General features: G+C 43.1%; 1 protein-coding gene across 1 annotated transcript in view; it reads left to right on the top strand.

The window, feature by feature from the left end:
- LOC307030403 (anoctamin-9-like) overlaps window positions 1–17,754 on the top strand; it is a 112,017-nt gene that overhangs the window by 77,553 nt on the left and 16,710 nt on the right. The window contains 9 exon segments of the mRNA XM_079666789.1: window positions 11,563–11,617; window positions 11,725–11,822; window positions 11,936–12,132; window positions 13,373–13,525; window positions 14,027–14,163; window positions 14,165–14,172; window positions 14,263–14,382; window positions 14,466–14,559; window positions 14,656–14,768. Of these exon segments, the coding sequence (XP_079522915.1) occupies window positions 11,563–11,617; window positions 11,725–11,822; window positions 11,936–12,132; window positions 13,373–13,525; window positions 14,027–14,163; window positions 14,165–14,172; window positions 14,263–14,382; window positions 14,466–14,559; window positions 14,656–14,768 (975 nt within the window).

Here is a 17,754-nt window from a genome sequence, read left to right as displayed (position 1 = left end):
AAATACAACTGTTGTGAAAAAAGAAAAAAAAAAGGCCCCACAATGCTAACAGTGAGCCTCTGGATTAGCCCAGAGCGAAAACTGCTAACCTATTACTGCACTGAAAATCACTCCTAGCTCCCTTATTACTTATCCCAGCTGTACATCCAACACATCGTTTATGATCGTAAATACACAGACTCTAACGGTGCCCACCTCAACACTGAAAGATACAAACTCACAACGTTATCAACAAAAACGTAAATCAAAACAAGTGGCGCAAGATAGCTACACAATGCTAACATTACATACCTTTGGCTTTGTCTGGTCTAAACTGGTCTTCAATGGCATTAAAACGATAACAATGATGATGTAGTTAATCCATAGGTTAATATCCAATGTGGCTGTGTCCCCTTTGAAATGTTCTGATAATCTAGAAGCAATAAAACTGCAATTCCGTTATCTGCTCTGTGCTCCGTGCGTTCTGGGTCCTGCAATTCCTGCTTCCTTACGGTAGTAAACAATAAATGAAGTCGGCTGCGTAATGTTCTTACGCTGGCTGGCATTCTTCATACTTTACGCAGGACCATATCTCTGGAACCCATTGGTTGATTTGGGTGATTTAAACCGGATGTTGTTTACTTTCTCTTTTCTGGCTGATAGCTCCGCAATTCGGGGTCCTACAGTGATGACATTACATGTGTGGAATATGTGGAGTCTCAGCTTTAATTGGATATCTTGTTTGTGCAGTGACGATAAGTAATATGCGCATTGCTGCCGTGAGTGCTGTGAAAAAGTCTGTTAGCATTAGTTAGCTTTTTTTTGCTCCATGCTAATTCAAAGGATTGGTATTACTTTTGTGTTTCTTTTAGCTAAAAATGGTTCATATTGTTAGTTAGCTGAGTTTCTTATCGTTAAAAGGGTATGGAACATTAATAGTTTCATAGATGTTGAGAAGCCCTGAGACATAGTCTCGAAAGAAATGGTGGGGGGGGTCCACTGGGGGGACCCTCGGGGTTAAGAGGTTAATGTCCATTTTAAGTAACTTTCCTGGAGCGTTAGCTCCAGCCTCAGACAAAGCCGTTAGATTCCTGCGGGAGTCACGAGGGAGGCAAAGAGGAGGCAAATCCTACTCAGATTGAGCTAAGTATCGCTGGTGTTTTATTTTATTTTATTTAGTTTTTTAGCCCCTCATGCTATAATCATGTGTATTTTCTCCATTCCTGTTTATGTGTCTTCTCGCAACTATCACTGGCCCCGTGTATCTCCTAATCGATATAACCGGCTTGCTCTCGTCTATCCCACATGCTCCACTGAGATCCAATATCTAGTTTCAGGAGGCCTGTGGAACTGCCAGTCAGCTGTTCCTAAAGCTGACTTCATCTCTGGCTACGCTTCCCTGCAGTCTCTGGATTTCCTTGCTCTCACAGAGACCTGGATTACTCCATCCAACACATCCACCCTAGCAGCTCTCTCCACAGCATATTCCTTCATCCACACACCCAGTACCTCTGGCAGAGGAGGTGGCACTGGTCTCCTGCTCTCTCCCAACTGGAGCTTTTCCCTTTTCAAGCTACCTAACTTCACTCCGTCCACCTTTGAATTCCATGCCGTCACAGTAACCCATCCTATACAATTAACCATTGTTGTTCTCTACCGTCCACCAGGCGCCTTGGGAGACTTCTTGGAGAAGTTAGATAATCTCCTCTCACACATCCCTGAAACTGGCCCTCCCGCTGTACTTCTCGGAGACTTCAACCTCCAGACTGGGAAGATATCTGAACTAACATCTCTTTTAGCCTCCTTTGCTTTCTCACTGTCTCCATCACAACCAACTCATAAAGCTGGCAATGTCCTTGATCTCATATTCTCAAGGAAATGCACTACTTCTAACCTCTCTGTAAACCCGCTTCGCACATCCGATCACTTCTTCATTTCATTCTCTCTACCCCTTTCCAAACATAACAAACTAATCTCTTCTAGCTCTGCCGTAACCTCCGTTTCCTCTTCCCCTCTACCTTTGCCTCATCGGTGTTCTCAGCCCTCCCTTCCTCTGACTCGTTCCAACTCCTGCCTCCAAACTCTGCTGCAGAAACTCTCCTCTCTACTCTCTCATCCTCTCTGGACTCTCTCTGTCCTCTCACATCTCGGCAGGCTCGTCAGTCCCCTCCTGCTCCCTGGCTAAATGACGCACTGCGTGCTAATAGAACCATCCTTCGGACAGCAGAGCGGGAACGGTGGAAATCCAAACACCATGACGACCTCCTAACCTATCAGGCTCTCCTCTCCTTTTTCTCTACTTTGATCTCTCAGGCAAAAAGCACTTTCTTTCAAGATAAGATCCAATCTTCCTATTCCAACCCCAAAAAACTATTTTCCATCTTCTCCACCCTCTTGGACCCCCCCAAAGCCCCTTCCCCCTCCTCCCTTCTGTCAAGCGACTTTGTTAACCACTTTGAAAAAAAGGTTGATGATACTCGGTCTTCTTTTTCTGACTCACCTTTACTCACCGCTGGGTCACCCGACCCACCTTTCACCCACACACTGACCTCCTTTTCCCCTCTCTCTCCAAGTGAGGTTCTTACCCTCGTTACCTCTGCCCGTCCTACCACCTGTCCTCTGGACCCTATCCCCTCAAACCTCCTTCAGACTATTGCTCCTGATATTCTACCGTTTCTCACCCATTTCATCAACACTTCTCTAACTTCTGGACACTTTCCAAACACTCTCAAGGAGGCAAGAGTAAACCCTCTCCTAAAGAAACCCACTCTCAACCCGTCTGATGTTATAAACTACAGGCCTGCCTCGCTACTCCCGTTCCTGTCTAAAACACTTGAACGCGCTGTCTTTAAACAACTCTCCTGTTATCTCCATCAGAACCACCTTCTGGATCTGCACCAGTGTGGTTTCAAGGCAGGTCACTCCACAGAAACTGCCCTCCTTGCTGTCACTGAGGAACTGCACACTGCTAAAGATGCCTCCCTCTCCTCTGTCATCATCCTTCTGGACATGTCTGCTGCATTCGACACGGTGAACCATCAGATCCTCCTTCGCACTCTCCAAGAACTTGGAGTTTCAGGCTCTGTACTTTCCCTCCTCACCTCATACCTCAAAGATCGCACCTACAGGGTTACTTGGAGAGGGTCGGAGTCCGACCCTTGTCAATTAACTACAGGGGTCCCTCAGAGCTCTGTTCTCGGTCCCCTCCTCTTCTCCCTGTACACAAACTCGCTCAGGTCTGTCATTAGCCCGCATGGTTTTTCATACCACTGCTAAGCTGACGACACCCAATTAATTCTGTCCTTTCCCCGCTCAGAGACCCAGGTTGTTGCACGCATCTCTGCTTGCCTAGCAGACATCTTTCGGTGGATGTCTGCTCACCACCTCAAGCTCAACCTTGACAAGACTGAACTGCTTTTTCTTCCGGGAAAAGATTGTCCCACTCTTGACCTAACAATCAACATCGGCACCTCTATTGTTTCCCCGACTCAGACTGCAAGGAATCTGGGTGTGACCCTAGATAACAAACTGTCCTTCACTGCAAACATCGCTGCAACAACCCGCGGCTGTACACTCTTTACAACATCAAGAGGATACTTCCCCAGCTGACCCAGAAAGCGAGGCAGGTTCTGGTCCAGGCTCTTGTCATCTCACGCCTAGACTACTGCAACTCCCTCCTGGCTGGTCTACCTGCATGTGCCATCCGACCTCTGCAGCTCATCCAGAATGCAGCTGCTCGTCTGGTCTTCAACCTTCCTAAATTCTCCCACACCACGCCGCTCCTCCGCTCCCTTCACTGGCTTCCGGTAACTGCTAGAATCCACTTCAAGACACTGGTACTTGCGTACCAATGGATCTGGCCCTTCCTACATCCAGGACATGGTTAAACTGTACACCTCAGCGCGTGCACTCCGCTCTGCATCAGCCAAATGGCTCGCTGCACCCTCACTGCGAGGGGGACCTAAGTTCCCATCAGCAAAAACATGTGGGTTTGCTATCCTGGCTCCAAAATGGTGGAATGAGCTCCCCATTGAAATCAGGACAGCAGAAAGCTTACACATCTTCCGGCGCAGACTGAAAACTCATCTCTCTCGACTCCGCTTTGAGCGATACTATATAGGTCAGGGGTGGCAAACTCATTTCAGTTAAGGGGCCACATACTGCCCACTTTGATCTAAAGTGGGCCGGACCAGTAACATCATAGCATAATAACCCACAGGCCCTACATAACGACAATATTTCTGTTTAAGTGCAAATAAGTAGCTACAAGTCATTCGGAAAATGTCCACATGTAATGAGACGCAAAACGTTATGAACAAACTGAAATGTACTGTATTAAGACAAACAAGTGCAATTTCAAGTGCTACACACATGTTCTTTACAACAGATCACAGTTTCCACCTGAACTGACTCACCACAAAATGCAAATAAAAACGTGGGAGCTATTAAGTGAGGAGTTTGAGTTACCTCCCTTGCCTTGAAAATATAGAATTTTTATATTGGCAGTGCAGCCACAGTGTCACATCAAATCAAACTATTTTTTGCCTATTGAAGCCGCTGATTGACATTATAATACACAATTTTCAGTGACAGAATAATATAACATTTTCAAATATTTCAGTAGGTTCTTATTTTCACAGAACTGAGGTCACAGAACTGATTAATTTGCTCATGAAACTTGACATCTTTTAGCCCTCACAAGGGCATCAATATCAGGCTTAAAATCCTGACTAGCAGCCAATTTGATTATTTCATTCAGGCACTTGTGTGTGAGTCTTGAGCGCAGCTTTTTTTTAGTAATGTTCATTACAGAGAAAACCTGTTCACAAAGGTAGGTGTTCCCAAACATGCTCAAAACCGTTGCTGCCAGGGCTGTCAATTTGGGGTATCCTGGCAAAAGATACCGATAAAATGTGCCCAAGTCCGACGAGGCAAATTTGTCCTTTGAATCCTGATCACATTGTAAGTCGATTATCTCAAGTTGTATGTCGACGGGCAGATCCGCAGCCTTAACTGCAAATGGCGAGTGAAAAACTGCAAACTCTGTCTCAAGCTCACCAAAGACCTGAAACCGCCGCTCAAACTCCCGCAGCAATTCCGTAATTTGTCTTTGTACCGTCTCATGTCAGCAGTAACTCCGGTCATATGCACATTTCTTAGATGAGGGAAATGAGCAGGGTCACCACTTGACAGCTGTGTCTCCCACAAAGCCAGCTTCAACTTAAATGCGCGTATGCTGTCATAATATTCTGTGACAACTTTTTCGCGACCTTGCATCGTTATGTTCAGATTATTCAAGTGCTCTGAAATATCCACCATAAATGCAAGGTCCTGCAGCCATTCTGTTTTTTTTTTAATTCATGCACTGGCTTACCCTTTTTCTCCATGAAATGTCCAATTTCCTTGCGTAGATCAGAAAAACGCTTCAGCACGGCACCTCGGCTCAACCACCTTACTTCAGTGTGATATGGTAGGCTACAGGTGATGTCTTTATCACTGAGGAGGCTGTCGAACTGACGGTGATTCAGCCCTCTGGCTCGGATGAAATTAACCGTTTGAACAACCACTTTCATGACGTGATCCATTTTTAACGACTTGCAACACAATGCCTCCTGGAGCAAAATACAGTGGAATGTCCAAAAACGATCTCCTCCATCTGCTGCTTGTACTTTCTCCCTGAATTTCGTTGCAACACCTGCTTTTTTCCCATTCATTGATGGCGTGCCGTCTGTAGCCAGACTGACAGCACGGGTCCAGTCCACTCCAACCCTGTCCAGTGCTTCAACGAGAGCGCTAAAAATGTCATCCGCTTTAGTGGTGTCTGTCATAGGAACCAACTCAAGGAACTCTTCGGTGACCATCAAAGTCTCATCAACACCACAAATTAATATGGCCAGTTGAGCAACATCTGTAATGTCAGTGCTCTCATCGATTGCAACTGAAAATGCTACGAATGACTTGACTTTTGTTTTTTTCTGGCTATCCAAATCTGTTGAAAGATCGGCAATCCTATCCTTCACTGTATTCCTCGTTAGACTAATGTTGGCAAAAGCTTGTCGCTTCTCAGGGCACACAATTTCTGCAGCCTTCAGCATGCATGTTTTCACAAACTCACCCTCAGAGTATGGCTTTGAGGCTGATGCTATTTCGTTAGCGATGAGATAGCTGGCTTTCACTGCTGCGTCACTTATATCTCGGCTCCGGGTAAAAATGGCCTGTTGTTTATTTAGACCTGATAGCAGGCCATTTATCTTTTTCTTTTCTCCATTGTCCTTGCAAGCAGTCATATTTCTCTCCATGGTGAGTCTCATAATGGCGGTGAATATTATATTCTTTGAGCACAGCAACTTGCTGCGAACACACCAAGCATACAGGTTTTCCATTTACCTCTGTAAAAAAATAGGATGCAGTCCATTTTTCTTGGAAAACTCGGCACTCCGTGTCCACTTTTCTCTTTTTTGACAGAGACATTTGGGGATGAGGGTGTCAGAGGTTATTGACTGCAATCACTACTCTTACTCATCACTTGTTTTACAGTCTGGCTGCGCTCTCACTGGTACCGGTGCGGTAGTGCGCCCACTAGTGGAAGGATTCAAAATAGCAGTTTTTTTTCCCTCCTCACAGCCTACTTAGCAAAGTCCTTCAGCTCCGTGGGCCAAGCTGAAATGCTTCCCGGGCCGGATCCGGCCCGCGGGCCGTATGTTTGCCATCCCTGATATAGGTGCTTTGTTAATAATTATTTTAAAGGACTGGCTTATCTAAAGCCAGTTGAGTAGCACTTGAAATGTTTTAGCTCTATGAAACCTGATGTACTTATATGATTCTGTTTTCTTCAAGTTTGTATTTTGTTGGTCGAATGCACTTATTTTAAGTCGCTTTGGATAAAAGCGTCAGCTAAATGCAATGTAATGCTCTCGCTTTACGCAGTGCTTTCTTATATTCATTGAGAGTAATATGCCAAATTAAACGAGATTCTTCAAGTTTAGTGGAACGCCATATCCATTCAAGTTGTCTCGACTTTTGCTTTATTTTGCGGGTAACTGCCACACAAGAGTGAGTCCTTATCTTTCTTCAACAATAGAGTGATTGATGCCTCAGACCAAGTAGGTGGTAACCCGCCTTTCAGAAAGGCATCATTGAATAAACTCACCAGGATCGGGGAAAGTACAGAACAAAAACTTTTTTTAAACTCAGTGGAGTAGCCATCAGGACCAGGCGATTTACCGCTCTGTAAAGATTTGATAGCCTCTGTTACTTCAGAGATGGTTAACGGAGCTCCCAGATCACCAGAACCTCTTCCATCAACTTAGGGATAAGCTAGAGTGTCTAAGGGGTTAGGGTTATCCCAATCCTGTGGAGAAGACTCTGAGGTGTATAATTCAGAATAGTAGTCTGAGAAGATACTACCGATTTCAGCAGGGTCTGTTGTAATATCACCTGTTGGCGACTTCACTCTAGGGATCAACCTGGAGGCACCGGTCACTCGCGATGGATATGCAAGCAGTTTAACTGCCTTATCTCCCTGCTCAAAAAATCGTTGCCTGGTTTGCAGAAGTTGGCTCTCGATCTTACCAGTTGATAACAGATCATATTGAGATTGAAGCTGAAGCCGTTTTTTATACAAAATAGAGGTGGGATTAACCGAGTATTGGCTGTCTAAATTTCGGATATCAGCTGAAATTTCTGTCGAAAGAAATGATGAAAAATGTGATTTGTGTTGCAAGAAAAGCCTTACATTTGGGTTCGGACAGCAAATGAGGGCTAAATCTCCAGAATTTAGAGGGTGGTCTACCATGGGGAAAATGGATTGGACCATTGCATGGTCGGAGATAACTATGCTATGGTATTCACAGGAAAGAACGTTATGTAATAGTTTATCGTCAAGTAAGAAGAAGTCTATCCGTGAGTAAGTGTGGTGGACATGTGAAAAGAAAGAGAAAACTTTACTGGAGGGAAACTTAGTCCTCCACGGGTCCCTCAAGCCCAGCTGGTCGGCGTGAAATTTTAAGACTTTGGTCGATTTAGATAGAGTAGACTGCTTAGTGGACAATCTATCAAGCTCTATATCCTGGACCAGATTAAAGTCACCTCCAATTATAATTTGATGCTCATTGAGATTAGGTATAGAAGTAAAGAATTTGGATATGATTTTGTCATCGTCCCAATTTGGAGCATATAGCAAGGCCAGGACCACAGGAGTATTTTGTAATTTGCCAGATACTATAACGTACCGGCCGTTCGGATCAGATATAGTAGTGTTTAGTTCAATGGCAATATCCCTGTGTGTAATGATAGCTTCCCCTCTAGCCCTCTCGGAAAACCTTGAATGACACAAGTGACCCATCCATGGCCTCCTGACGCGAGACATTTCCGCCATATGGAGGTGTGTCTCTTGTAAAAAGCAGATGTGTCCTCTAAGGTGTTGCAAATGTGAAATTACCTTGTTGTCTTTAGTGATATTGTTCATCCCTTTAACGTTCCAGGAAATAAACCGGATATTTCTACCACTCACTGACATAGTCCTTTAAGTTGTGGCATAATCTGAGCAGAGAATAAAATAAAAGGGGAGGGGGAGAGAGAAAACAGGAAAAGGGGGGGGAGAAACAGACACACACACACACACAGCAAACCCCAGTCCCATTGGGAACATCAAACACATGGGCGTAATTTCCACTGGGGACAGGGGCGACATGTCCCCCCCACTTTTCAAAATCCAGTTTGTGTCCCCCCCACTTTTCAAATGTGTTTTTTTTTACGCAAGTAAAAGTGGTCATGGAGGAGCGTCTGTGTGTGTGTGGCAGGAGCGCATTTTGTGTGAGAGAGAGAGACAGAGAGAGACAGAGAGAGTTACGGGGGTTGTTGTTAGCATCTGGTGCTAGCTCGGAGCTAACGGAGATTAGAAGCTGTTTCAACAATAAGGAGAGGGAGAGTCCTCTCCTGTCGGACTGAGAGGCTGAGGTAACATCAGCTCAGGGAGGTAAAGGACTCGCTGAGTGATAATATTGTAAACTTTAGTCTAAGTTATCTCAGGTGGTCTCAAACGGTTTGGTCTAAACAAATATGTCCATCTATTTAATATAGTTGTTCAAAATAAGTAAAAAAAATATTCCAATGTCAGTAAAGAATTAAAAACACAGTTTGAAAGGGGAGTGATTAGTAAAATATGCAGTATATCAATGATGTGTTATTGGTTGTGAGAATATTTTAATGGTTTTTGGAGTATTGAAATATATACAGGTCTGTTTCATATGAGTGTTGAGAGCTGTATCCATAAATAACTTAATTTGTGCACCAGATTGATGCATTTAACTTCAATTTAAAGAAAAAAATCTTACCGGGGGTGCATGCCCCCGGACCCCCCTATAGGATGTGAGGTAATCACAAATAAAACAGGTTCATGGATAGATAAATTTGCACACTCATTATATACACTACACATTTTTCTTGGATTAATTAACACCATAGTCCCTAATATATATGTGTAGAAAGACAGGAAATGGAATTAAATCGAGAACAATGTTTCATTGCGGAGGACACCCTGTTTTGTCTCCCCCCCACTTCTCAAACCAAAGTTACACCCTTGATCAAACATGTGTATCTCCTTGGATACAAACCTTTCTGATGTGGGTCAGTCCTATCGTTCCCTTACTTAATCTCTGTTCCTTCTACATTGAACAGTGAATAAATTCCCCATTAAAAACCCCTGAGTTAGCTGCCATAACCGACATCAACCTCGCAGAATAACACCAATTATCTGAGCACAACCAGCTAATCACGAACGTATGTAAACAGTGAGACTGACATTCAACTTAAAGTGCTATATTTAGAAACAGTGACCAGTCTACGTAAAAATTAGCTTACAGGGAGTCCTTCGTAGAGTAGCATGACTAGTCACCGTACAGTTCAGCGTAACAATAGTGCAGTCCGGGCTATGCTAACGAGCAGCTAAGTTAGACCACTCAGTAATGTGGCAAGTTAGCAGGTGGGCCGAACATAGCTACTGTGTTTTATAGCAGTGCATGCTACCTCTGTTTAGCGGCAAGATACTTCTTAGCTTCCTCGACAGATGACAGCCGAACTTTGTCTCCATTCTCCGCCGTAATCATCAGCTTGGCCGGGTACTGGAGAGTAGGCCTAAGTCCGAGTTTATACAGCTGCGCCATCACCTCGCGGTACAGAGCTCGCTGCATCACAACCTCGGGAATATAATCTTCGTAGAAGGCAATCGGTTTCCCCTCGTACCGTAGGTCCGCTCTCATTTTCTGGGCTTCACGGATGACACTTTCCTTGGTCTGGAAGTTGTGGAATCGGATGATGACAGGCCTTGGTCTGTCCCCAGGCTTTGGCTTCGCGGCTAACGACCTGTGAGCCCGGACCAGTTCAGGAGAAGTAGGCAGGATTTGGTCCCCCAGAAGCTGGGGTAGTAGGTTGGAGAAGAAGGTTGCGGGCCCTCAATCGACTCCGGGAGACCAATGATGCGGATATTCTTTCGGCGGCTGCGGGCCTTGAGGTCTGCAGTATTCGCCCGTAGCTTAGCATTGCTAGTGGCTAGCGCCGCGTATGTAGCTTCCAAAGTCGACAGGCGCCCGTCGACCAAATCCGCATTCGACTCCAAAGAGGTAATACGCTGCCCATAGTCATCTAAATTCCTTGCAATTGTACGTTGAGAAACATTGTTCTTAAACTGTCGGACTTTTTGCTCACGCAGTTGTTCACAAAGTAGTGAACTTCGCCCACCCTTGCTTGTGAACGACTGAGCTCCACTGGGTTTCTCCTTTTATACGCAATCATGACACTCACCTGTTTCCAATCAACCCATTCACCTGTGGAATGCACCAAACAGGAGTTTTTTCAGCATTCCTCAACTTCCCCAGTCTTTTGTTGCCCCTGTCCCAGCTTTTTTGTACGTGTTGCAGGAATCAAATAAAAAATTACTGAATATTTGCATAAAAACTTAAAGTAGATATATATCTGGTCTTTGTAGTCTATTTAATTGAATATGGGTCGAAAAGGATTTGCAAATCATGTATTCTGTTTTTATTTATGTTTTACACAACGTCCCAACTTCATTGGAGATGTGAACTTAGCCCACTTCTCCTCCATGTTGCTCCCGCTTTTTATAAATAACTCATAGCTGAGTAGCTAAAACATTATATCTCCATCTGAAATAATAGATTAATACTATTGGTGTCAATTGGGCAAACAAATGTGTTAATCCAAATAATACTGTTATTAACCATGATCAACCACAAGTTTAAAATACTTATATTTACTTTTATTTTGGGGCGAGATAAAACAAACATGTGTGGTGTTGTAATATAGAAATGCCAATAACGGAGTAGTTAGATATTATAACAGATCAGCTTAGTTTTGACTATTTCCAAATTATCTCATGAAGTCCAGCACATATCCGACACTTAGATAAAGCATTGACAAAGCCGCTGTCAACATTTAAAAATCAAACCTCTTATTGTCCCTTTTTCCTCAGCACGTACTGCTGTCTCATGTACTGTAGTACAGGAGGACTGTAGCCAGTTTCAAAATGCTCTTTGTTGATGTGAAGCTAAAGTTTTGTTGTCACAGGATTAACGGCCATCCAGGGAACTATGTCCGTATCGCTGGATGGAGACTGGAGGAGGTGAGGAGACTTTAGTTTTAGTTTAGGGTTTTAGTTATTTTTTGTCTTTCATAAAGCATGTTTGCACCACATTTCTTATTCTATGATATATTTTGTGTGTGTTGTAGTGCCATCCTAGCGGTTGTTTGACAGACCTCTTCATCCAGATGGCTGTTATCATGCTGCTCAAACAGACTCTCAACAACATTTTTGAGTTCATTGTGCCGTGAGTGTGCTGTATTTTCATTTAGGATCTACTATTAGGCAACAATGGTTATAGTGTCCATTGAATAAAATCACAGTTACTTTGCATTCCTGTCAAAACGTTGTGTTTTCCAGTTGGTTAAAGAGCTGTCTGAGAAGAAAAACAGCAAAGAAGCTGCAGAGGAAGTGTGGTCACTGTTACAGGAAGGCCTGCCGTGACGAACAGGGACGCATTGAACCATGTGACGTCTGCAAACTTCGCCACTGGCTGTCTAATTATCACCTGGCCCACACGGATGCCTTCAGTCTGTTCAATGAGTTCCTGGAGATGGGTATGTCCACAGTCTGCGCTGACACTCACAACCAAAAACCCAACTCTCTAGCTCCACGAGGGATTGTATCCTTGTGCAACATCCTTGTGACGTCCTGACACATCTGCAATGTCTGCACTAGGTTAAGTTATCTTGATTTGAAGAGTTTGTTTGTGCATGGGCATAATACGAGAACAGACTCGAGGGCAGAACTATACAAAAACGTTTCCTCTTTAGAAATGAGATTTGTTGTTAAGAAGACTAGCAAAAGTAATAACAAATAAATAACACTTTCAAAATTAAGGAATTAAAACCTATTATCAAATAAAGGCTATTTGGATTTGCTCTCCCTATGCTATAGGCCTATAGAAGAAAAAAAAACTCTCGGCACTTCTACTGTTTTTATGACAACAATATCTGTACAATGAACCATCACTGTGAAAAACTAGCATCGCTCCTTTGGATTGTCTGTTTATGCTGCTATATATTAATTTGACATTGCTGCATGAACATCCACTGGAGGATTGTTGCTCTCACACTAAGTTTGAATGAGGTTATCACCGCTCCGTCTCACAGCCTTACAGCGAGGAGGAAGATCTGCACACGGAGATAAAAGTATAACACTCACTCACGTCGTACATACTGCATGAAAATAAAGATTATAAATATTAAACTAAATGTTGTACATATTGAAGTAAATGTCATGCATATTAAAGTGCAACACATCAGGGTCTGCCCAGCAGATCTGAATTATGATCATTTTTCGTTTCAAATCAGATTTTCCTCCAATTTCTACAGTGAGGTTGTTGATGTTTTTTGAAAAGTTGAAATCATTTCATCTTAAAGTGCTCAGAACGTCCACACTAAAATAGATTTTTTCAGGCGGCCGCACGCTTCTGCATACGCTCACTCTAATGAAAGGCTTGAAATGACTTGCAAAAGTAGCATGACAGGTAATAATACACAATAAGCTAACATATTAATATAGAAGAAAAGCACACATTAGTTGTACTAGAATACAATATAAACAAATAAGTAGGTAAGTAAAGCCACTTCAGAACTTACATAAGTGAACATAATTCAATATGTGTTGCCTGCTGTATATAGAAAATCCTCAAGTGGTAAATCCTATTATTCTTTCTTATGCAACAGTATTTAAACAACACCCATTTCTCAGAACTTTTTTCCGTTATTCATAATGCACTTTCCACATTCCTTGAATAATTACCTTTCCATTGTACTTATTGTCCCTCCCCTCCAGTGGTCCAGTTCAGTTTCACCACCATATTCGTGGCAGCGTTCCCCCTGGCCCCCCTGCTTGCTCTCATCAATAACATTTTCGAGATCCGTCTTGACGCCATCAAAATGGTCCGCCTGGAGCGCCGGCTGGTCCCTAGAAAGACCAACGACATTGGTGAGGCTGTGTGTCTGTTACTGTAATAATACATGAGAGCAGTAGCCCATAAAAGAACCTTAAATAAAGGATCACTCCACAGGAAACTTTTCACATCCTGTTGCAATAACATTCACCTATACTGAAACATGTACAGGCATCTAATGAATGTATTAAACAAACTGTATGTGTATCTTGTTTGTGTGTCAGTTAGTAAAAACATCTCACAGATTGAAATGGCTAAGAATAATTGTTAGGATGGTAAGAAAATCTGCCACCATGTGATCTGAAGACTCCTGAATGCTGTTTCACGTAGAAGATCGTCTTTTCACCACGCTTCCTAACATAATGCATGAATCATATTTGGATGAGTCAGTTTTTTTCGATGATGATGATACAAAGTTACTTGTTTCTCTTTTTTATAACCTATGACAATACCTCTCTCTGGTAGTTCCTTCAGTCAGCCGTTGATTATGCTGTGTGCAGGTGTGTGAGTGTAACAGCACTGTCCTCTGTCTGCAGGTGTGTGGACAAAGGTGTTGGAGGTCATCGGTGTGTTAGCAGTGATTGCTAATGGTTTGGTTATTGGAGTCTCCTCAGACTTCATTCCACGCCTTGTTTACCGTTATCGTTATGGCCCCTGTGCTAATGGAAGCACTTTCCACACAGTGAGTTCTGTAACGGCTGGGAATAATGTATGTTTACACGTCGGCCAACTGTATAGTGTGTCACCATGATGGGTTGTGATCTCTTTGCAGCTGCATGCAGGGCTACATAAATGACACTCTCTCCACGGCTTTTGTAAGACACCAGGCAGTTAGAACTGACTTTATTCCAGATCAGATGATCACAGGCGGCTTTAATGTCACGCAGTGCAGGTGAGGAGATTCAATCCAACTATTAAAGACAAACCTGTCACTCATGTAATAAACAGGACTCTCTGTGTGGTGTGTGCCTGCAGCTACAGAGACTACAGGAGTGATGAAGACTACAATCTGACTTCTCAGTTCTGGTTGGTTTTGGCTGTGCGCTTTGCCTTCGTCATCCTGTTTGAGGTGTGTACTCCATAATTTATTCGTCAGTGCTGTCCATATGAACTGAAGAACGCAGTGAAATAGTTTCTGTGTATGTTCTCTTTTGTTTTCCTGTAGCATGTTGTGGTGGTGTGCAAGTTCATTGCTGCCTGGTTCGTTCCCAACAACCCCATTCAGGTGAAGAATGATCGGCTGCACGACAAACTGTCCCGTCTGAAAGAGGAGCTACGGTAGGCAGCGTGCCCGAGAGCAACACATGAACCAATCTGATTATAGTTACTTTCGTAAACCTGAAGTGAATACATTTTGGAGAGAGAGAGAGATTGATTAAAACAAGAGCATTGGGACTCAAACCAAATTTGAAAAAGTGTATCTTGAGTTCTGTAAAAACATACTGAGAGTCCACAGAATTTGTCCAAACCATGGCTGCAGAGCAGAACTGGGACAATTTCCCCTCTTAATTAAAACATTTGTGGAACCATTTGATAGATTCAGATTCACACCAACACAATGCATACTTAGAACAGCGAAGCTATCTGAACCCAGATAAATATACCTTGAATGGAACATTATGTCAAAGTGATGCTATGAAAATAATTCCCAACCCACAAGTAAAACAAATAGACAAAGATAATAAACTAAGATATTCTAAGCAGTGGAAAACAGAAATCCAAGCAATACATAAACTAGAATGCTATAATTTTCTGAACAGAGAATTTCAATTAGCCCAATATTTGAACCAAATAAAACATCCAATAACAAGACAAACCCTTACTAGATATAGACTGATGGCGCATTTCCACTACAGGGCCTCGCTCGGTATGGCTAGGCCTCGTTAGGCCTTGTTAGGACTAGCTCACTTTATGCTGCGCTTCCAGTACAGTTTAGTAGCTGGGGCAGTAACTATAGTAACGCAGTGTAGGCGGAGCCGTGACGTCATCTTCAATGAGAACTACAGAAAAACAACATCAGCTGTTAGCACTCAAGCTCACAGCTCCTCATATCTGTTCAGAAACTAGACAAAAGTTAATCAAGTACAATCCACAGACTGTCTGTCATGGTGAATACAGTCGCTGGTTTATTTATGTCTGTATAGGCCGTTGTTGTGAGTGTGGACGGTCGGAGCATGTACTGCGTTAGTTTAGCCGATCTCCATTCAGAAAACACGCATTTTAAAAGGTTTTTCCGCCTGCCGTCTGTCTGCAGACTTGTCAAAGCATTAATTCATTGTTTTTACTAACCGGTATCAGTATGTTGTTACTTCGACATCATTTTGAAACGTGTATTACAATTAAATCAATTCAAATATATTCAATTTGTTGTGGTTGTAGCCTCCTTGCCAGTGATTCTCCCTCCAGTTTAGCATACTCAGCCCGACTCAGCCTGGTTGTTGGCCTGGAAAGAACCTCGATTTTATGGGGCCAGAAAAACTGTGAAATAGTACTCGCTAGCCGGAACTACGCCAAGTGGAAACGCAACCAAAAACAGGCCGGGCACGGCACGCTTAAAGCGAGCTCCGCGCTATAGTGGAAATGCGCCATGAGTGACCATAAACTTGCCTTTGAAATTGGCAGCCATAAAAGAGAATGGCTAGAAAGAACAATAGGCTTTCACACCGGAGTACTTTTCCCAGGAATGGTTCCGATAGTTCCTGGGATTTTGCGTTCACACCAAAAAGATCTGGGACTTCTGGGAAGAGAGCAGGGACTTTCCTGGGGAGAAAAAGGTTCCAATTTCTGATTGGCTGGGCGAATTGCAAACCACGTCCCGTAAAACTCTGAAAAGTTTTGTGAAGCCGCCATTTTGTGTGTGTGTGTGTGTGTGTGTGTGTGTGTGTGTGTGTGTGTGTGTGTGTGTGTGTGTGTGTGTGTGTGTGTGTGTGTGTGTGTGTGTGTGTGTGTGTGTGTGTGTGTGTGTGTGTGTGTGTGTGTGTGTGTGTGTGTGTGTGTGTGTGTGTGTGTGTGTGTGTGTGTGTGTGTGTGTGTGTGTGTGTGTGTGTTCTTGACTAAAAATCAAATTGGCTTCCTTCCAAAACACCGCACCACCGACCATGTACAGATGGAGCACTGAATTTCTGACTCCAGCTTCCTGCCTACCACCAGCCAAAGACCAGTATAGAGGAATGTTAAGCCCTCCCACTATTTTCCAAGAGGGCGTTGCCAGATTTTCAATTTCAGGTTTTAACCAGGAGATGGCGCTTCATTCAAGATACAGAAAGACAAGTTTCATGGACTTTCAGTTGTGTTTTGAAGAGCATTTTAACACATCAATATTTTAGATCAACTAAAGTATATCTAATCTTGTAATTCAATAATATATAGTCTTTATATATTAAATAATCATAATGTAAATGTTTACATTACACTTCTTTATTTGTTATGCTCATACTTTAACCTTTACAATCGTTTGCTTTAATATGCAGTATATTTTTGTGTTTGCTTCCTCCTGCTCCCTTTCGGACACATACTGTATGATTTATTATTATTATTAATATGAAGATATTATTAAGATAAGATAAGATGTTACTTTATTGATTGAACATTTTAGTTTAGAATGTGCTGTCCCACGGTAATTCAGAAGGCTCACAGGTCACATTCCGACCATTATTTAAAACAATAGGTGCTTTCACACCTTCTACAGTTTGATTTGTATAGAGGGAGCTCTGTCAGTTTTCGAATTACCCATTTGCTTTCGGGGAGCCCTATTTTTCAGAGCACATCCTGCTTCTAAATATGTCACACGCACGCTCTGTTGACTGGCGCAGCAGCGCGGATGCGATCAATTGCTATAAAAACACCCTTCTACTAATACAGACGGTGTCACTATGCCGGCGGATGTGGCCGTTGTTGAAGCCTCTTCAGGCTCCGCATCGGCAGGCCTCTCCCTCGGTGTGGAGCTGTCAAACTCGACCCTAACGCCGCTTACAGCCGGCCAACTAAAAGTTGTTTTCCGTTCACGTTGTCATTTTTAGACTCCTTCGCTTCTTTGCTTGTGAATCCAAAAGCTGTGACGCTTGGCTGTTTTCGTTTTGCCATATTTTTTTATTACACAGCCAGAGTTAAAAAAATATCAATATGAACATTTCAAATACCGCGCCGGCATCACCGCCATAATCATAGCAACGTAAGTAAGAATGCAGCGCTGCCACATACAGATGGCAACACCCAGACATATTCACAAATATAAAACAAATATTCAGAAACTGTAATGAACAAT

This window comes from Notothenia rossii, assembly GCF_949606895.1.
Source record: "Notothenia rossii genome assembly, chromosome: 2".
In the NCBI taxonomy this organism is placed as follows: domain Eukaryota; kingdom Metazoa; phylum Chordata; class Actinopteri; order Perciformes; family Nototheniidae; genus Notothenia; species Notothenia rossii.
The sequence above is the reverse complement of the archived record's forward strand: the minus strand, read 5'-3'. Positions and strand labels throughout refer to the sequence as shown.